The 20,880-nt window shown below is 49.4% G+C and overlaps 1 protein-coding gene across 2 annotated transcripts; it reads right to left on the reverse strand.

Moving 5' to 3' along the window:
- Window positions 1-2,113: 2,113 nt before the first annotated feature.
- On the reverse strand, window positions 2,114-19,264 carry LOC125097016 (cytochrome P450 4B1). 2 transcript variants are annotated; one of them, XM_047724332.1, is made up of 12 exons: window positions 19,046-19,264; window positions 9,974-10,115; window positions 9,745-9,789; window positions 9,067-9,194; window positions 8,492-8,616; window positions 8,027-8,178; window positions 7,768-7,874; window positions 6,648-6,838; window positions 4,351-4,484; window positions 3,497-3,561; window positions 3,314-3,396; window positions 2,114-2,869 (listed from the first exon to the last, which is right to left on the reverse strand). In XM_047724332.1, the coding sequence occupies exons 1-12, from the start codon at window positions 19,223-19,225 to the stop codon at window positions 2,689-2,691; spliced, it is 1,533 nt and encodes a 510-aa protein (XP_047580288.1). In that variant the 5' UTR covers window positions 19,226-19,264; the 3' UTR covers window positions 2,114-2,688. The 2 variants fall into 2 exon arrangements, with proteins under 2 accessions (XP_047580288.1, XP_047580289.1); XM_047724333.1 differs by lacking the exons at window positions 3,314-3,396; window positions 3,497-3,561 and having other exon boundaries at window positions 2,689-2,869.
- Between the last annotated feature and the right edge of the window lie 1,616 nt (window positions 19,265-20,880).

Below are 20,880 nucleotides of genomic sequence, written 5' to 3' on the forward strand. Positions count from 1 at the left end.
AAGAAGGGAGATAATAATCAGCTCTGTGATGCCAGCACCCCAGGAGGGCTGGATGTGTCCCATTGTATCAGGCCATGGAGTGGTTGGCTTTCCAAGAGGTACTAGGAGGAACCCCTGTGGAGAAATGGATTGGCCAGTGGGAAAGAATATCAGGCCCCAGTCAACAAACTACTGATGGCACCTCTCCCACAGGACCCCTTCCCAGTCCCTTGCTTCTCTCATCGACCAACCCTGCCCCATTATGTGATTGCTTGGGTACTGGTCCTCCTGACCCTGGGCCCTGTTCTCAGGCCCTTTTTGCCCTTCTCTACCAGCGTCTCTCAACCCAGACATTATTCTTTCATTGGTTCTAAACACAGATTTTCCTCCTGCCCTACTCCCTGCCATTCTTAGCCCAGACCCTGGATGTCACAGACAGGCCTCCCCGAGACCTCTGCCTATGGTGTAATTCCACATTCTGCCTTCCTGAAGGGGCTTCTTCCCCAGCTAGTGCTTGCATCCAGGACCTCCCTTTCAGTCCCTTGGCTTCCTAGGTTACTGAGCTAGTTCAGCCATGCTTTGAGAAGGGGCAGTGTAGATGTTTCGTGTTTGACCAGGAGCAGGAAAATAAGCTGGGAAAGTGCTAGACAGGAAGGTTGGCAGATTTCCCGGCACCAGGTGGTGCAGAAGGGCAAGGGTTAGCCAAGCTCAGAGAGTTCAAGGCAATGGGAACTTGAAATTCTGGGTGGCCACCCATGAATAGACACAAGCTCTAACCACAGGATCATGTTGAGGATAAAGAATGTGACCAAGAAGTGGTCTGCTGTCTGCGGACTGCTGGCTCTAGGCAAAGGAAAAAACCTAGGGTGAGTTCACACTCATATACACGACTCCCATGACACATATATGGTAACTACATGTGTGCGTACCACTCACACACTCTATACTCTACCATGCATGTGCACAACAAAGGCCTGGGGTCGTAGGAGGCAACAGGGTATGTTTAACCAACTGAGCCACCCAGGCGCCCAAAACAGGGTATGTTTGGAGGGCTGGAAGGATTAAGTGGAGTTCATTTTGGGGCCCATTAGTCAGCTGCCTTGGTCCTCCCTTCCCATGTGGAGCCTCCCCCTTCTGTCAAGCTCTGGAGTTCTCAGCTCCATTTCCCATCAACATAAACTCTCAAAGAGACAGTCAATACACCTATGGAGTCTTGGTCAAAAGAGGTCAAAGTCAGAAGGCCTCAGTGCAAGCTATTTTCTGATGAGCATCTTGGCAGTTTCCTTCTTCTGACATTGAAGTAGGGCAAGTCCTGCCTCATAGGTCTCTTGACAATCCAGAGATGAGGGAAGTAACAAGTCTTAGACTTGGGTGCCACCCATGGGCTACAAGTGGTTATGACCTCTGGTTCTGCCCTCAGATGATGACTATTGATAGATACCTCTGCTTCTATGGAGAAAGGTCTATCCAAGGTCAGGACAGAGAGGGAAGTTGGTGGCATGGATGACACCCTGGCTGAGGCCTCTGCATCCCAGCCTCAGGTGGGCAAGGAGGTCTGGGTCTTGACAGGGCTTTGCAGGAGTGAGCAGGTGGCCCATAGCCAACCTTCCCAGGCTGTGGCCTTTTTCTAAGAGGGGAAGCATCAATAGCAGGAAGGATGTGTCTCCAGATGGTACATCCCCAGGGCAACATATAGACATCCCCAAGTCCCAGGGCTAGAATTCCTCTCACTTATCAGGCCCCTTATTCTCCAGTGTCCTCCCCTTCACTGTTGTCTAATTCCTGGATTAGAACCTGCTAAAGGCCTTATACCTAGGACCCTAGAGATACATGGGACCCCAGGCATCAGGCAGCTGCTGCAGGGAGTACTGAAGAAGACTCTCTAATTCATCACATGGCCCCAGCCTGAGGCCCTCCCCCAAAGTCACTCTTTGCACCTTTCTACCTCACCTGCCTCAAGGCTTGATTCAAGCACTGTGTCTTCCAGGAAACCCCCCTTAAATGCCACTCTGCCACCTTCTTCAGCAAAAGTCTGAGCACCCAGAGCACCAGGTTATAAAGGCATAGATGCTGCCAATGGCAGGAATGCTAGAGAGACCTGTCTCAAGAGGGGCAGAAGATACACCTGAGAAATCATATTCCATATTCCTAGATTTCAGTGGTGGTTACCTGGGAATTTGTTTTAGAAACTGATAGTCCTATACATTTTTTGTTTATGCAATTTTACCTCACGTCTGTTATATTACACACATGCACAGACAGTTAAGCAGAGCAATACATCTCAATGAAGGGCCAAGCCCCCAAAGCCATCCTTCTTTCATGTGGAGTGGATGAGGGCCTGATCATAATCATAAAGCCCAAGAGACACAGCTTCCATTGTGTTCATTGTGTCACCACGGCTGGCATGTAAGTTTCTGCTACATTCTAGAAAGACTGCCAATTATGGGAGATAAAGGAAGATTCTAGAAGCAAATAGGTGCTCACCATATGTTTGTTGAATGAATGGTTGAGCTCTAGAGTACATGCGTACTAAGCATTTCCAGACACACATGCTTGCATGGCACTGCCCTCCAGGTGATTGTTTATGTGGGTGCCTTCTCCCCATGTAAATTACAAGCCTCTCAAAGACAGGGAGCCGCAACTACTCTACAATCCAACCTGGGGAGGGCAGTGTCTGGGCTGTCTGGGACCCTCTTCTCAGGAAAGCTACTACCCAGAGCCTGGGCGCAGCGACTTCAGCCAGAGGTGGATGCCATTCTTGGAGCGCAGGATCAGCTGGGGCATCTTGATGGGGGGCCGCAAGGGGTCCAGGGCGAACTCAAAGCGGAGCAAGCAGAGGGCTGTGACCACCTTCATCTCATTCATGGCAAACTGCTGCCCAATGCAGTTCCTACAATGAGTAGCACAAGGTGGCATCAGACTGTGGTGCGTCCAGAGTGAGAAAATCCAGCGTTCTTAGTGGCCAAGAAAAACCAGTGGCTTAGAAAAACCAGTAACTGTTTGTGGATAAATAATTGGCTGATTGGTTGATTGACTTGGGGCTTCGGAAACAGATCTTGGGAACAGAGTGAGGGGCCCAGACTGAGTAGATTCACATTGGGAATTCTGGTTTGGGGGCCTCTCTTGGAATGACTCAGCCAGCCCACCACTTGCCAGGGACATGACTATGCTAACGGCAAGAAGAAGGTCCCTGGAACTTACCCTACTTCAAGATCATCAAAAACCCAGAGGCGGCCCCTTTGTCACGGAGTTCCCAAAATGATGCTTTCCCCACAAAATCCTCCATTCTCCCCTCCCATTCCTGGAGCCCTGGGGATTTTGGTCCACTCCTTACCTGGGCCCAGCAGAGAAGGGCATGAAGGCGAAGGGGTGGCGTGTGGCCACATTCTCAGGGGAAAAGCGCAGTGGGTCAAAGACCTGAGAGGACAAGCCTTGCTTAAATACCTGCGAGGTCCTGGTGAGAGTGACCTCCATAGCCTCCCACCCCATCTGACCTCCAGACCCAGGGATGTGGTACCTCAGGGTCAGGCCACACTGCGCTGTTCCTATGGAGGGCATAGATGTGCAGAGAGATCAGGCTGCCTGTGGGCAGAACAAAGGCCTGGTAGCTAGGTGGTCCTGAGAGAGCTTCAGCTACCTCCTCACAGGGCCAGACTTCCCTGGTGTCCTTCTAATGGACACCAGCCCCTGCCTGAGCACTGCCATTGAGGGAGGGTTCATGACCACCCTCAAGACATCAAAGTGCTTTTGACCATCATCATATCTACTTCCTCTGGCCCCAGCACTGGACACAGCACCTAACATAGACATTTGTGGAATGGGGAGAGAAAAAAGAACTGAACCTACCTCATTGTGAGGTAGGACAGGCAAGGTCCATTACAACACTTTGTGCTTTCAAATAACTGAAAGGAAGTTACTATTCCTGACATTATGCTATTAATAGTAACATCCACCATTCATTGGGTGCACGTTGTATGCCAGATACAGAGTTAAACCTCCTTACAAAGCTACCACAGTTGTATAGGTTGTGCAATGAACGTCATCATAGTCTATGTGAATGGTGTCTCCTGAAGTTGTTCAGGTGACAACCTACATGGTGGTACATGACAGCCCTGAAGAATATTGTCTCTTTAATCCTGAAAACAACCTTGTCAAGCAAATACTCTTCTTGTCCCCATTTTATAAAAGAGGAAACAGAAGCTCGAGGTAGAGGGATTTACCCATACATTGTAGAACCAGGATTGGGACCCAGACCAAACACAAAGCCTCAGTTCTTCCCCACTTGTGCTAAGATTTGACCAAAGGCACAGAGTCTGTCAGAGAAGCATCCACAAGGACTCCAGTTCCACCCCCAAGTCCACTCCAACTCACCTGCAGGTAGGGAGCGGCCATCCACAAAGTTGACAGGCTTGCTGAGCTGGCGGTACACCTGAGGCACGGGTGGGTAGAGGCGGAAGCTTTCCTTGATACACATGGTCAAGTAGGTCATTTTCCCCAGATCATCCCTGCCAGCAATACAACCAGACCTTTCTGGAGATGGGAAGCAAGGGGCTTCCATGGGAAGACAGGCTCCAGCCCCACCTTCCCCTCTTACCCGCCATCACATGTCCAATAATGGGAGGGACACAAGTGCTTCAAGTGCCCTGACCAGATTAAACATGGGGTAGCTACTCCGATCCAGGGGTTCTGGCTCTTGGCTCTTTTCTCCATCTCTCCCTCATCTCTACTGCTAGGAAGGGAACCACAGGACCCTAGAGCTGTATGTGCACCCAGCCATCAAGACAAAGTCACTCCTGTGCCATAAGGCCCCATAGAAGCCCCACAAGGGACAATTTAGGTTCCACTTAGTTTCCCCTGTGGAACTAAGGTGGAAAAAAACAGGGGCTGATATACACTGGTTGAATGAAGTTATAAGTGCATGAACAGCAACAAGCTCAGGTAAAAATCAAAAATTATGTATCTTTTTTCTCCTTTGCCAACAGGAAGTTCAGTCCGAAATGTGGCCCAATCATGACTATTGCATAGCACTTTATTACAGAGTCCCAAACCCTAAGGCTTTTCCACCTAGTCTTCAATATTTTTTTTTTTTAGATATACTTGACTGTATTAAAACTGGGAACTTGTATTCATCAAAAGACACCTTAGACACCATAGACACCTGGGTGGCTCAGTCAGTTAAACGTTGCCTTTAGCTCAGGTCATGACCTAAGGACCAGGGATCGAGTCCCACATCGGGCTCCCTGCTCAGTGGGGAGCCTGCTTCTCCCTCTCCCTGTGCCTCTCCTGCACCCTGTGCACTTGCTCTCTATCTCTCAAAAATAAATAAATAAAATCTTAAACACACACACACACCTTAAGGGACATGAAATGGGAGGTTACAAACTGGAAGAAGAGATTTTCAATGTGCATTAATAAAGTATTATATACCAGTACTCATTCTTTCCTTTTTGTGTTTTACTATAGTATTGAATAAGTGCCCTTGAAGTTGCTCCAACTTCTAGATGAAATGAAATAAAAATAACATAAATAAATATTTTAACTCCCCGTCTCCAGGCTGTGTTCCTATTGTTACCTAACCTGGAAGGCCCATTTCTCTCTTCCTTTGCTGATCTGAGTTTCACCCCTCCTTGGAAAGCCAGCTCAAGCCTCACCCCTTCTGATTCCTCTGCTGTCCACACAAGGCTTCTCAGTCTTACTCCAGTCTGAGGTTTTCTCTAGATTTTTGCCTATGTGAGTTGTCTTTCTAAAAATATCCCAAGGGCGGCACCTTGGCTCCTCCCAGCCCTCGCATTTGGCTGGACACTGGGAGGTCTCCAACATCAGGCCAATAAAAATGGATGATGGAGACGTCAGACATCTTGTGCTATGATGTGTAGCTAACCTGATGCTGGAGGTAACACAGGAGCCAGAGAGAAAGGTGAGGTGTGTGACAGGAGGCCAAGGCCTGAGGGGAGGAGGTAGGGAAAGAGGGACCTGCGGGAGAGCCCCAGAGACCACGCACGCTGCCAAGAGAGGTCAGCGTCAGTCAGTATCATGTCAATGAGTTCAAGTTTGAGCCAAGAATTAGAGAACAATCAAAAGATTTTAAGTGATGGAGTTTGGGAAACAGCCTTTTCTTCTTCACCAGATGAGTCTACAGGTGGCACGTGGCCATTCAAAGGCAGGTGGGCCAGAGCAGGGTTCAGGTCCCTAGGTATCCCAGCTGTATTCACGCCCAGTTCCCTCCTTTCTCTCTCGAGAGCCTGCTGTTCCATCTAGCAACCCAGAAGGGTAGTCAGGTTCTGCCAGCAGAGGGAGTCAGCACACAAAAAGTTCACCGGTCACTGGCAAAGGGATCAAGGAAGGTTTCCTGGAGTAGGAGGCATCCAAGCTGTGCCTAGGAGGATAGATTTGAATCTGGGAGAGCTACCCGGATTCCTATCTATGAGTTGTCAATGGGAGTCTGACACCTGAAAGGGGCTCCACTGTGGGAGAATGGGCTCAGGGTTGTATCCGCAGAGCTCCCCCTCAAAAACCACAGCACTGGAGGAAACAGGACACTGCCACCACCTTCACCTTGTTCCCAGGATGGTCCTGTGTCACCCAAAGATGACACCGGGCAGCATAGATGCAGGGCATCCCGGTACAGGGAAGCAGGACAGACTGGGCTCACCCACAGCCTTGCTCACCACTGCAAGGAGTCCCGGTCCCCAAGGATCTCGCAGACCTCCTCACGACAACGATGCTGGTGCTCGGGGTACAGGGCCATGCAGTAGAGAAACCAGCAGATGCCACTGGTGGTGGTGTCATGGCCTTCGAACATGAATGTGTCCACCTCAGCCCGGAGATCTGCGTCTGACAACTTGATCCCATTTTCATCCTGTGTTGGGGAAGGCATGATGGGACAGCCCAAGGCATTGGAGATAGGTACCAAGACCTCACAACAGTTGTCAAATGAAGGTCCATTACAGAGTGGAGCTTGAGACCTTCCCCAGAATCCTATCTGTCCTCCCAGGCACAGCTTGATGCCTCCTACTCCAGGAAACCTTCCCTGATCCCTCTGTCCAAGTAGACCTGTGACCTTACCCAGCCCTGTCAATTCTGCTAAGAATGTCACCTGGCAGAGGAGAGGTCTTTGTCAACGTCCACCTCCTATCTTCTCCACTACACTGTAAATATATGGAGGGCAAGGCCAAGTCTTTCTCATCTTCTGCGTGGAAACTAACCCAGGGTAGGGGTTAGTAAGTTTGGAGGGTGGGTGAATAAAGGAATGAATAACTAGATGAATGAATGAATGAATAGATATCCAAGATTCTAAGGTTCTTCAGTATTAGAAGTCTAGAATTGATGGGCACCTGGGTGGCTCAATGGGTTGAGCACCCGACTTGATTTTGGCTCTGGTCATGATCTCAGGGTGGTGAGATGGAACCTGCATCTGGCTCTGCACTGAGCGTGGAGTCTGCTTAGGACATTCTTTCTCTCCCTCTCCCTCTGCCCCTACCCCTCACCTCCTCACCCTCCCCAAGAAAAAAAAATTCTAGAATTGGTCTTTAGGACTTCTAGCACATGACCTGACCTCCCTACATCTCTCCCCAGTGCGGCAGCCAGCCACAACGGCACCTTGCCATCTCTGAGCCTTTGTTGATGCACATCAGAAGACAAGGAACAGGTCGTATTTGCTGGGGGAAAAGGAGGGAAATGCTTAACATCCCCTGCTGCTGTCCAGTGAGCCCTGTCCCAGGAAAATGGTCTGTAAACCCCTCTGGGACGAATTCTCAGTTGGGGATGGCCAACTGTATCCTCACTCACCCGAGCCCCCAGAAGAATGTCCAGGAAGTCCAGGTGCCTCCGACTCTGGATTTTCTCCTGCTCCTTCTCATCCTTCAGGGCTGCCTTTCGTTCCCTGATGACCTGGTCTGGGTCAGGAGCACAGAGTGTCATTGCCTGGGGACCCATCCTCTACCCAAAGAGGAATGGAGGTCCTGCAATGGCAGAGGTCAAGAGAGGCCTAAAGGGGCTAGGCTAGACCCTGGGCTTCCTGTGTGCAGACTCTGCAGGAAAGGCCCACCTGTGTGGTCGTGGGCCATCTGGCAGGCCCGCAGGAAGCGGCGGCCATGTGGGGTGAGCCAGTAGATGAAGTCGTTATGGTACTGGAAGGACTCAATGCGCTGCTGCATCAGCAGAGTGAGGTCACTGACGGCCGAGTAGTAGCTACTGTCCCTACATAGCAGTAGAGCAGGGAGGAGTGCTCAGACCCTGACCCATGGCAGAGCCTGGGGCTCTCCACTCCAGAATCCAGCCCCAACCAAAGTGCTTTCCGCCCTTCCTCTCCCTGCCATTAAGCCTCCCCACTAAAGGCAGAATCTGTCTCCCCACCATGGGCAATGCCCAGCTCCCCCTACCTCCCGCCCAAGCTAGGGCTCCCTAGGGCAGGACCCCATGTCCTCTCAGACCAGGGCCCTGGAGTCCCACCAACTCTCTCCTCTGAGCTGGCCTGGGTAGCGAAGGTGGTCAGCCCCAAGTACCCTCTGACCTGTGGCCCAGACCGCTGTCTCCTTTGCCAAAGGTGCACTTCATGAGTGAGATCAGTGCCATGTGGCCCACGTCAGAGAAGATGTCAAAGCTCTTATCCTCACGAGCTTTTTCCTCCCACTTGTCCTGGAGCCCAGAGGTAGAGGGTAACATCAGGGAGTCAGCTGGACACTCAACTCTGCCCTCGAAGACCCACAGCCTGGCCTCTCCTCCATGCCCTAAGTCCCTGGCCCGGCCTCCATCCCACTGCAGTGTGGGGGTAAGGGCTTCAGGCTGGGGTGGGATCAGGAGATAGACCCACGCTGCACACACAGACACTGAGCCAGGCAGGCTACCCAAGGGAAGAAGAGGGGTGGAGAATCGCCCCAGCACAGCCTGTGCATGGTCAGGCCTGTAGGGAGGCTGGGGAGAAATTTTCTGCAAGGGGAAAACTAGTCTGGGTAACTTCTGGGAATTATACAGCCCTGAAACTCAAAATCTGACCCATGACCTTTGGCATTCCCTCAAAGATGAGTTGCTAATGACATTATTTAAGCTGCAGCTGCAGCTTCCAGAAACCTGGCCCTGGGAGCTCACCAGCATAGTGTGCGTGGAGTCGGCAAACACAGCCACGTAGGGTTTCAGCACATCATAGTGGAAGCCAGGTGTGAGCAGCTTGCGGTGCTGATACCACTTGGGCCCCTGGAGCACCAGTAGGCCTTTCCCTGGGGAAGAGAGGGAAGAGGGAAAGCTGGTCAGTGCACACAATCCTGCCCTACCCTGGCAACCTGGGGCCTCCACCCCAGTGCTCTTGACCAGTCACATGTCCCAGCCCAGCTCTGCCTTCCAGCCACCCAGCTGTGCAGCCTCTGGTGACACCAGCCTTGGCCCTGCCACCACTCCCCTCCCCAGGCTTTTGCCTGGCCCACACCACCAATGCAGTCTCCTGGGATCCCACTTCAGAAAGCTCTTTCTCATTCCAGAAAGCTCTTCCTCATACTCACGTATTTTCCAGAGCCCTTGCTCTGCCTTTCCAGGGGAAAGCACATACCCAGAAGGAGAAGGCACCTGAGCCCCACTTCCCCAGCCAACTGGGAGCTCTCTTGCCTCTTCCTGTCCCCCCACGTGGCAGCTAAGGTTAGGAGGGGCACTTGGAGGCCAGGTGGTCCACATGAGATAACAGACTGAGTGTCAGACACTGGGCGGAGAGGGATGGGACAGGGAAGGATCCTGGTAATGCAGCACCAAGGATGGGGAAGGCAGGTGTCCACTCACCAATCCACTGGAGGAAAAAGTCATACACATCTGGAGCCTTAGGATCTGCAGGAGAAAGAGAAGATCGGGTCATGCAGAAACTAGCAGATGCTGAGAGGAGGGTTATTGATAATAAGATCAATAGGACCTCAGCTACCCAAACTTAAGGTGCAGACCCTAAGACCCTCCCCACTTGAGGCCCTGATCCCTTTGCTCTCAGGAAACCCCACCCACTCCTGGGAGTCCTCACCCCCTCGGCTGTACACAGCTTTGGCATAGTCGGGTTCATAGATGTTCAGGAAGCCAAGGAACTGTCCAAGCCAGAGTGGGTGGGCATAAGGGAACTGGTGGGCCCAGGATACCACCTTGTCCAGACTCCCCATCTGCTGTATCTGAAATGGTGACAGAAGGCCAGGATACTCAGGAACACACTGTCACTTCCTCCCTGGGCAAGGAAGGCAGGGGGCTGCCCAGACAGACCCTGGGAGCATCCTTCCCTCGTCTTGGATCCCTCTTCCTGTCAGCCACAGTCCTGTACATCTCTGGGGTCAATTCCCTCTACTGCCCCAGACACAACACTGTAAGTCCAAGCCACCCTCTTGCTGTACCTGGGTGAGCTCAACAACCCCAAGCTGGCCAGCTTGCTTCCATTTGGTTCCTATCATCAGCCCTCTATCTATGCTGCTCTGAGAAAGAGATTTCTGTTGGCATTAAAGCTGTTTTCATGAGAGTGATAACCCCAGCTTGCTGTGCAATGCAGAAATCTACTCAATTCTACCCCTGTTATGTCATTTGACACACTTTTCTGAGGTCCTACTATGTGCAGGGCACTATCTTAAGGTCTCAGGGCATAAGATGGAATGCGTCTTACCCTTTCATTCCATGGGCAGACCGATTAGACTCAACCAAACAATTAAGGAGTGTGAATACACCCAGTAGTAAGTGCAAAGAAGGAAGCAGACATGCTGCTATGGGAGAGACTAGCAGGGAGTGTCTACTGAGAGAGGGAGATCAGAGATAGCCCCTGGATGAAGAGGACATTCCCTCCAGGGGAAACCTGGAGGATGACAAGTAGCTGGCAGTGCAAAGAGCAAGGGACAGCATTTCTGGTAGAGCAAACAGCAAGCACAAATGTTCTGGGGCAGAAAACAGTAGTGATGCATTCCAGGAGCTGCCACCTGGTGGGATCGTGGCCTGAGATGAGATTGGAAATCATCCAGTGGGTGGTGTGTGCTCTTTGAGGGGTTTCTAGCCACATCTACTTCCCTAGCAGTGTTTTCTGTAAATGGAGTACACAATAAATACTTTTCTGAAACCGGCTTTTTTCATTTAATGTGTCTTGTCCTTCTTTTCAAACTAGAGCCTTTAACTGCCCCTCCCATATTTTTAATTACTTTAATTGCATAGTATTCCACTGCAGGGATGACCATTATTTATTTATCCATTTCCCCCTATTCCAAGTGAGTCTTTCAGAGATATGGCCTGAAACCCATCCATGGCCTGCCCATCCATGGCCTGCCCGCCCATGGGCCTCAGAATAAGGTCTGAGCTCTGGAGTTTGTGAGGAGGTAGAGTCATGGCTGATCAGAGAGCTGGAATGTGAATCTGGGAGCATTGACTTCACAGCCTGCAATCTTTGGAGCTTGGAAGATCTGTATTTGAATATTGATTTCCCCTATTTTTTAGATGCATGAATTTGGGCAAGATCTTTGGGCTCTCTGAATCTTACTCTTCCCATCTGTAAAATGGGGATGATAACTTACATTATAGGATTATGTTGACATTAATTAAATCAAGCAGGGCGTGTGTTACTAGTTGAGATTCACATAGCATTTAAAGCCCTTCACCGGTATATTGTACGGAAAGGCTTGGCACTGGATCCCGCACAGTGTAAGCCTTTGACTCATAGTTCCCTTCCCTTCAAGTTTACCTTTTCCCAACATCTTCCTTCTCTCTACATTTCCTGCCATATCCTATTCCCAAATGCCCCAAACTGCACTAAAGAATTTGCTCTGAGCTTGCCCTAAGATCTTCCACCTCTGAGTAAATGATTAGCCTAACCTTGTCCCAAGTCACATGGGAAGCTTGCATTACACCACCCATCTCTGGTGGCCTTCTCTGTTAGTGTCCAGTCCACTTTCTGGGGCCACCTGAGCTCCCACCAACCAGGGAGGTCCTGGGATTTCCCAGATCCTCCCCCCTCCGGAATGGACACACGTAGGTGCCCGTGAATGCTCTGGTCTCAGCCCTCCCTCATTCTATCTTGTGGACACTGCCCCTCCCCACAGGATTGGGTAGCACTCAGCATGTGCATAGGCCCCCACCAGATTCAAGGACCACAAAGCTGTATATTCAAAGCTAAAGGGTTAGGAACAACTACCAGGAAGAACCAACAACAACTGAGATGCAGCATCTCTGAAATAACCATTAAAAAATCAATTTTAAAAAATGGACTCATTTACATAAATTCTATGGGGTAAAGCAGAGAGCCATTGAGAGACTGGAAGTGGGAGATCTAATGTGTAATGCTCCAAGGAGTAGACAGGGGATCTCCCCAATCTTAATGACAAATAGGTGATTTCATTCTCCATCCTCCCTTTCAGAGACAATTGTACTACTACACAGGTACCTGTGAGTACATGTAAACAGGTGTGAACACAACTCAGAAGAGACCCCTGGCTCAAGAGAAGGAGCAGGGGGACTTTGGGTGAGAATGACATGGGTTTCCATGGCTCTCCTAGCCACCGCATATTGGCTAAGAAGTGATGGTGAGTCTTGCCCAAAGTCACACAACCCTCAAGTCCAGGTCTTTCAGTTCCAAAGTCCATGCAATGCCCCCAACACCTCCCTATCTTCAGCACCAGGAGGAGTTCCAGCTCCAGGAATGACCAGGTTGAGGGGAGAACATGGAAGCATCCAGACACCTAAGAAGGCAGGAGGGCATGGACCCAAGAAGTGTCCAAGTCCACAGGAATGTAGACATTGGTCCTCACCCAGTATGAGTGGTTTGCTGCCCTGAGTCAGATCTCCCAGAGATTCATTCATGCATTCAGTAAATGGGCACAGAGTACCCACTCTCAGTGCCAAACCTGATGCTAGTTCCTAGGGGAACCGTAGTGAACCAGACAAAGTCCTGCCCTCCCCAAGCTCACATTTCAAGTGGGAGAAATGAAATAGGAATCAAATACATCAGCAATATAATTTCTGGTAGCAATAACTCTAAAAAAAAAAATAATAAAGCAAGATAAGGGGCAGAGCTGCTACTACAGACAGGGAGTAGGGAGGGTCAGGGAAAGCCTCTCTTAGGGGACATTTGAGTAGAGATCAGCAGAAATGCCTTCTAGAAAGCCCTGTAGCATTGGCCACTGTCTGCTTCTCAAAAGCTGCTCTTTCCTCAACACTCCCCTCTACCCCTCTGCTCTTTGCTCCCAGCAAATTAACCTTGCTCGACTTCATGGAGGAAACAGAAGCCATCAGATAAGAGGCCCCTAAAAGTCAACAATCAGACCCGAAGAACCACCTGCCTTGCACCCAGCCTCCCCACCTTCCCTCCTGTTCCAGCAGAGGATGTACCCAGGGCCTGTCCAAGGTTAGCCCCTTTGGATTTCAGCCTTCTCCTCAGGCACCTCACCCATCAGTCAGTCCCTCTCTCTCTCCCATACCACAGACCCCCTCCTCTCTACTGGCTCCTTCCCATCTGCATTTAAAACACTCTCAAGCCTCTCTCACTTACTAAATGAAACATAACCTCCCTTGGTTCTGCCTCCTTTCTAGCTCACACCCCATTTTCCTCCTCCTTTCGTAACTTCTCAAAAGAGCTATCTCACAGTTTCACTTCCTCCTCGCCCCCACCTCTCCGACACTGGTCTTGCTAATGTGACCAACACCCACCTGGCGGGTGAGCCCAGAGGTTTTCTAGCTGCTGTGACATAGTCAAATCCCCTCTCTTTTAGAACTCTGTCCTAGGTGCCTTCCCACCTCTTTGACACAGCTCTTCCTCATCTATTATTTGTAAATCAAAGACTGAGTGTCCCCCAGATCCAACCCCAGGCCTCTTCTTATGCTGCACCTTCTCCCTGGAGGCTCTTACCAACTCCCATGGCTTCCTTTGCCATCTACCTGAGACTGTTTCCAAAACTGACAGCATGTTCCAGTTTGTCTTTCTCCTGAGCTTTAGAAATATGACCAGCCATCTGCTGGACCTCTCTGCATGACACCCTTCAGGCCCCTCAGACCCAGCCTTTTCAAACATGAACACAATATGTCTTCCCCCCAAATCTGCCCCTCCCCACATACCTAGGAATGGAACCACCATCCACCCTGACGCCAGCCAGAAACATGGAATGGAGTTTTCCCCATGATTTAGGGCAGCACCTAGGGGATATCCTGTGGAGACTGCCTCTCTCCCCCGCAGGTCCACCAAGAGACTTTTACGCTGGAATCAACAAAACAGAACTAAGAGAGCCAGATATAGCAATTCCTGGGAAAGTCTCCAAATCCAGAACCCAAGGGTCATGTGCCCAAACACACAAGTGCTGCCAGGCCTGAGCCTTTTCTTCTCGGGTCTCAGAGCCCCACATTTTTACACTTAGACATAGAAATTCATTCCTCCTGGTTACCATCCAGTCTTGTGGCTCAACGAGTCCTTTTCTCTCTTTTGGTGATTTTTCCAAATTCTGCTCTGATCCATCTGTGTTGATACCACAGTTTAACAAAGTTCCCAGGGCTCTCCTGTGCCTCATTTTTCCGAGCGCATGCAAGGGACTTCGCTGACACCCTTACATCTGCCTGCCTCTCCCACACCCACAGTGCCAGGACGGCCTCCCTGACCTCTTACTCCTTCTCTTCTCACTGTTCACTCCACTAACATCTCCTTGGATGGCATCCTCAGCCCTGTCCAGCTCTGCCCATCTCCTATTTGTCTTCTGCCGACCTAGCCACCATCCCAAAGCCAATGTGATATTTCTACCGCACAAATCTAAGCTTGTCACTCCCTGGCTTGAATCCCTTCAAAGATTCCCCCATTGCACTCAGAATAAAGCCTCTTGACATGGCCTACAAGGTCTTATGTGATCTGCCCCACCTTCTTCCAGCTTTGTCCATTCCATTCTGTTCTCCCTCTCACCATTCCAGAAGTACAGAGCTATGAACACAGGCACACACTAGACCTTGAGAAAGAAATATTTGTTGAACAAATTAAATTCCTACATACTTGACACTCTTTCCAGCCTGGCCTCTGTGCCTCTGCACAGGTAATGTCCTCCACCCTTCCTTCCTTCCTTCCTTACTTCCATGGATGGCTGCAGCTGGATCTTTCGGACTCACCTCAGCATCCCTTACCTGAGCCCACGGGTTTGGAACACCTGTGCTGTGCTATCCACCTCTCTTACAGACAGGTCACTCTAGGGCTGGCCCTAGTCTTATGCATTATCCTCTGCCATTAGCAGAGGGCCAGACCCAGGGTTGTTGATCAGCTAGTTGCTTGAGAAAAGACAAACTTAATCTGTCTCCCAAAGGCTGGGTTGATTTTGGTGGAAGAAAGAGGATGAAGGAAGCAAATGCCTCAGTGTTTTGCAGAAAGAATCCCTCTACAGGGATTTAACACCTGACATCTGCCTGGCAGTCTACAAAGTATCTATCTATACTCTCCCTTTTTCAATCCTCTTCTAAACCAATAAGGTAAAAATGCTTATTTCTGTATTGTTGAGGAGGAAAGGGAAGCACAGAGCAGAAGCATAGTGAGGGTCCATCAATGTCTACTGAATAGAAATGAGTCAGACCCCTAGACTGCAAGCCATGCTCCTCACTCCACAGCACAAGGTCAAGGGAACTGTCCCAGGGACGAGCAGGGCCAGGCAAGAGGCCTATGCAGCCTCAGGATATCACCTTTCCTGGGCTTGGAGCTGGCAGTCTCCACTCCTCCCCTGACAACAGTCCAGATTCTCAGGCCCCTCCCAACCTCAGGCCAACAACATGGGTAGGTACCTACTATGGGCAAAGTCCTCTCTGGGCCCCAAAGTAGAAGAAGGGAGACCCTGGAAGAATAAGACATTACCCCATCTCATGGGGACACATTCTGAGAATTGAGGAGGGTGATACGTAGATGCTTTCAGGACCCCAAGACCTCAACCAGAAACAAGAAGGAAGAAGTTAATCCTGATGGACAGCTCTGCCCCGCCCTCCCACACCTGCCCCCATCACCCTTCTTTTCCTATTCCCACCATCACTAGGCCAGGAATCAAACTTACAGTCACTTTGTAAAGATAGATCATGTCCTGCATGAAAAGGTGTGAATCCTGTGCCCAGCCTTGACTCAATTCTTGAGCTACTATGTGGACATAAGCAGATACCTTGCCTTTTCTGAACCTCACTTTTGTTTGGAAAAACAAACCCTGCTCCTACACTCCCCATTTCTCAGGCTCAGGTATGGATCTGACAGAGCAGAGGTAACAAAGCCTGGAGGAATGCAGAGGTGTCAGGCCCACTGTGGTTCCCCAGGAAACCTTTGTATGTCCAAGGGCAACCTCCCCTCCAGCCCTTGTCTGCTCTTCTTGGTGCCAAAGCTCTCCAGATTCTTGTATTAGAACCAAAGAGCCAGGGTTAAGCTGTATTCCAAGCCCTCTATACACTCTTAAAGTAGGGGGGAAGGGCATTTGTGGGAAGGAGGGCAGCCAGCTCTGACATGGGTAGGGGAGCAAGGTCCCTGTCCTATAGAAGCCTGTGGGCTGAGGAGAAGCCTAGCTTTGGAGGAGGCAAGTAGTAGCGGAGGGATGTGAGAGGCAAGAAATTGAAGATCTCCCTAAATGCCTCTCACACTCTCATTAGGGTCAGATCTCAAACTTCCCATGACTCTCTTCTGTACTTAGCAAAGCCTCTCCTGAACCCTGCCTGGTCTCTCCACTAGTCTTCTCTTTCACTGCCTCCTCTATCAAGACCCCTCCCTACTTGCTCACTGTTTGTTCATTCAGTGATCCCCACTCTATGTGAGGCTTTGAGTTGGACCCTGAGGGTACAGGGATGATTTAGAGTAGATCTCCATCCTCCAGAGGTCATGGTCAGTAGGCAGGATGAATAAGTAAACAGAAGATGACAACCCAGTGGGACAAATACTGATATACAGAGCATGGGGCTGATGAAAGATCCTGGTTAGGCATCCCATCCAACCTGCAGCAGGAAAGACCCTGGTGTCTGTTTTCCCCTCTAGACAGTAGGCTCCTTGAGAGCAAGACCTGGGTCTGATTCAACTCCCTAACCCATCTTTCCTTTCCTTGGTTTCTCCAGGATGCATGTAGGTTACTAAGTCATCCTGAGAAGGTAGTTATTTGTAGTGACAAGACTAAGCCTGGGAAGTTCTCTCCTGGAGGTCAAGCTCATTCCCAGCATCAATCATGGAAGAGAGGTAATCCCCGAGACCGTGAAAGGGAAAGGGTATTCGGGAGTAGGAGCCTTAGTCTCTGGCATTTATACCTGGGTTCCCAAACCTAGATGCACAGCAAAACACTTGGAGAGGTTTTTAAACTCAGATTCCTATCCTAGATATATAAACAACTCCTACAACTCAACAACAACAACAAAAACAAAGGCCAAACAAACCAAAAATAATTCAATTTGAAAATGGGCAGAGGACCTAAACAGACATCTTTCCAAAGAAGATACACAGATAACCAACAGGCACATGAAAAGATGCTCAACATCACTCATCCTCAGGGAAATATAAGTCAAAATCACAATGAGAAATCATCTCACACCTATCAGAGTGGTTATTACTAACAGAGAGGAAATAATAAGTCTTGGCGAGGATGTAGAGAAAAGGGAACCCTCGTGCACAGCTGGTGGGAATGTATACTCATATGGACACTACGGGAAACAATATGGAGACTCCTCAAAAAAACAAAAAAAAGTTGTACCATGCAATTTAGTAATTCCACTTCTGGATATTTACCCAAGGAAAATGAAAACACTAATTCAAAAAGATACATGACCCCAATGTTTATTGCAGCATCATTTACAACAGCTAAAATATAGAAGTAACCCAAGTGTCAATCAATAGATGAATGAATAAAGAAGATGTGGTCTATATACACAGGGGAATCTTACTGAGCCATAAAAAAGAATGAAATCTTGCCATTCATGACAGCATGGATGAGCCTAGAGGGTATTACACTAAAAGAAATGGGTCAGACAGAGAAAAGCAAATATTGTATGTTTTCACTATGACTTTACCATATGAAATCTAAAAGACAAAACAAACAACAACAAAAAGAGAAACTGACCCACAAACATAGAGAACAAACTGGTGGTTTTTAGAGGGGAAGGGGAGTGGAGGAATGGGCAAAATAGGTGAGAAGGGTTAAGAGGGACAAACTTCCAGTTATAAAATAAATCAGTCATGGGGATGAAAACTACAGCATAGATAACATATGCAATAATATTGTAATAACTTTGTATGGTGACAGATGTTAACTACATTTAGCTCTAAAAAAAATTGTTTTCACTTAATGAAGGAAATTCTGCTGTAGGCAACAACATGGATAAACCTGGAGGGAAAAAATGTTTCATTAAGATAAATAAATAAATTCAGATCATTAGTTCCAATATGTTAATTAGAATCTCCTGGGACTGGGGCCAAGGAATCTGCTTCTCCCATTTGATTCCAGTGCAGGTGTCCCTTGTCTTATGTTCAGAAAACTCTTATCTAGATCCCATGAAGGCAGAGAGCTAGAGGTGTTTCCAACAATGGATGCTAAGGTGGTCTCTAGCACCCTGAGATAACAGGAGGTCGAGCCAGGATCTGAACCCAGGAAGATGCCATGGCACTGAGCCAGCCCAGAGACATGTCAAAAAGAACCCCACCTTTGGGAGCACCAACCACTTAGATGCTCCAGGAGGGCTCTCAGGTAACAGCACTCATCTCTGCTTTTACTTTTATTTTCTTAAAATGGAAATCTTTATATCGCACAGAACAAAGAAGATGGTGCTTAAGCTCTAAACAAGATAACCTAGTTCTACTGGACTGTTGGGGATGGGGTGGGGGGGGTGTTCCCAATGCTATCACCAGGCCTTTAACAGAGCTTTGTCTGAATCTTGAGCCTGAGGAGGATGAGGAGTCTGTGGGCTATAAATGATCCTGCTCCCAGGGCCATCTCAGAAGGCAGGAGTGAACAGGGAGATCCAGTGGGAAAACAGAATGGAAACCATGGCTCCCAGAACATCATCCCCCTGTCCACACATAGGGACCCCCTCCACAGCCCCAGGGGAATTAGGCCAGATTCTATCAAGAAAAAGAGGCTGTTTTCTTTCTCCAACCCTCCTCCCTACATACCTCCTGGGCATGCCCGAAGAGCCAGTGGGTGGGGGGCCCTGGGAAACTGTCCATAGCCCTGGCCAGCATCTGCCTCCTCAGCAGCAGACGGATGAGCTTGAGGAAGCCTAAGATCAAGATCAGTCCAGCAGCCCACAGGCCCAGACGGGAGAGACTCAAGGAGAGCAAGACAGAAACCATGGCTGGAGTTGCACCCACCAAGGCTCTGGTCTGCTTCCTACCACCCCGGGTTCCTTTATATTGCAGCCTTGGCACCCTGCCAGTCCCCACCCCCTGCCACACCCTGCATCCAGCAACAAGCCAGGCTGGGCTGAACTCCAAAGGTCAGAGATAGCAGCAGCAAAAGTCACAGGCAACAGAGAGACAGCCTGGCTGACTCCTCCCAAAACTTGGCTGAAGAGAAACCGAGTGGTGGGGATCAAAGAAACCAGGCAATGGGTCTGCTTCCTTGGTTCCTTGGAGGAGAAAGCAAAAGACAATTCTGGGGGTAACCATCAGCATAATAACACCTACCTTTTTACACAAGCACCTTATGTGTCTCAGGAATTTCCTATCCACTATCTCACTTAACCCAAACAAAAGAGGTCATAGCTATTCACTCTTTATACCCATTTTCCAGATAATGAAACTGAGGCTAAGCTTCCTTCTGCTTTCTCACAAGAAAGCTTCCACTGTCCTCTTCAATATGGACCTCTGGGAGGATTTGCATTTATGCCCAAATCATAATGCTTTGAGTCTTTTTTGTGAGGCATCTTCAGGCACAAAGTTCTAGCCCCAGAAGGGAAATCCTAGATCAGGAAAAAGTCAACTCCACCCCCAAGACCTTAGTACAAACTTAACTCTTAGGAACATAGAATATTACTTTCAGGGCAAGAAGAAGAGATCATCAAATCTAAGTACTCCTTGATCTATGGAGCAAGCCACTTGGGACCAGAAGGGGCAGGAAATTGTCCAAGGTCTCACAGTAAACAATGACAGCTCTCAATTCCCCCAGCCAGGATTCTGTTGAAGAACAACCTTGTCCCGGGCCCCAGACTTGCCTGGGAAGAGACTGCTATTTCTCCCACCACTCTAGGGTTGGAACAGTCAGTGTCCCAGTACATATGTTTCAGATGAAGAGACTTGCGTGCAGAGGGGGAGGCAGAGTTAAGGAATCAAACAAAGTATGCAGTGGCAGCCAGAGATAAGCAGCAGTGGCTGGAAAGAACCCTTCCCTAGGCTGAATGAAGGGGAAGATATAACATTGCAGGAGCCTGCTGTGGAGGCAGCTACGTAGGAGTCTTCAACAGGAAAACATGTGGTCAGAGCTGTGTTCCTGGAAGATCTCCCCTTCTGTGTAAGTCCACTGGCTGTGAACTGCCCTGGGACAGAAGGGGTCCAGAGCCTGGGTTGGCGATCAGAAAGAGGAAGTCAGAGGGCAGACCAGTAAGATGGATGTTTCTCAGGTCTCACGGGTCCTACATACTTTGTCCTGCCACAAACATGGCCCAGCACTCATGGCCTATTTATCACATACCCTGTTCTCCACTCCCTAGTTGAAATCTAGCAGTCATCCACACTTCTAGAGCCAAAGACAGGTCACCATGTGGCCAGAATCAGAGACTGGGCAGTAGCCAACTCCTGAGTCTACCAGCTACCCCTCCAGCTACCTTGGCAGTGTGATTCTTGGAAGCCAAACCATGCTTCCCTAGTGCTTCCATCGACTGGTCTGAGTTCTGCCTTCGAGGGCCCAGCAGAAAACTTTTTAGGCTAAAGAATAACTTGGTGACAACCCCAATCTAGGAGCACACATATTAAGGAGATGGAGATAATGAGACTCTGCTTATATCCACTTG

The sequence above is a fragment of the Lutra lutra genome, chromosome 4, assembly GCF_902655055.1.
Source record: "Lutra lutra chromosome 4, mLutLut1.2, whole genome shotgun sequence".
In the NCBI taxonomy this organism is placed as follows: domain Eukaryota; kingdom Metazoa; phylum Chordata; class Mammalia; order Carnivora; family Mustelidae; genus Lutra; species Lutra lutra.

What these genes read in the sequence shown, in the direction of transcription:
- LOC125097016 (XM_047724332.1), bottom strand. Translation starts at nt 19,225, where the DNA reads ATGGTTTCTGTCTTGCTCTCCTTGAGTCTCTCCCGTCTGGGCCTGTGG. An exon ending in ACTCCACGCACACTATGCTG is followed by an intron (nt 8,617 to 9,066) that starts GTGAGCTCCCAG and finishes TCTGGGCTCCAG; the next exon opens with GACAAGTGGGAGGAAAAAGC. An exon ending in GATGGCCCACGACCACACAG is followed by an intron (nt 7,875 to 8,026) that starts GTGGGCCTTTCC and finishes CTCCTGACCCAG; the next exon opens with ACCAGGTCATCAGGGAACGA.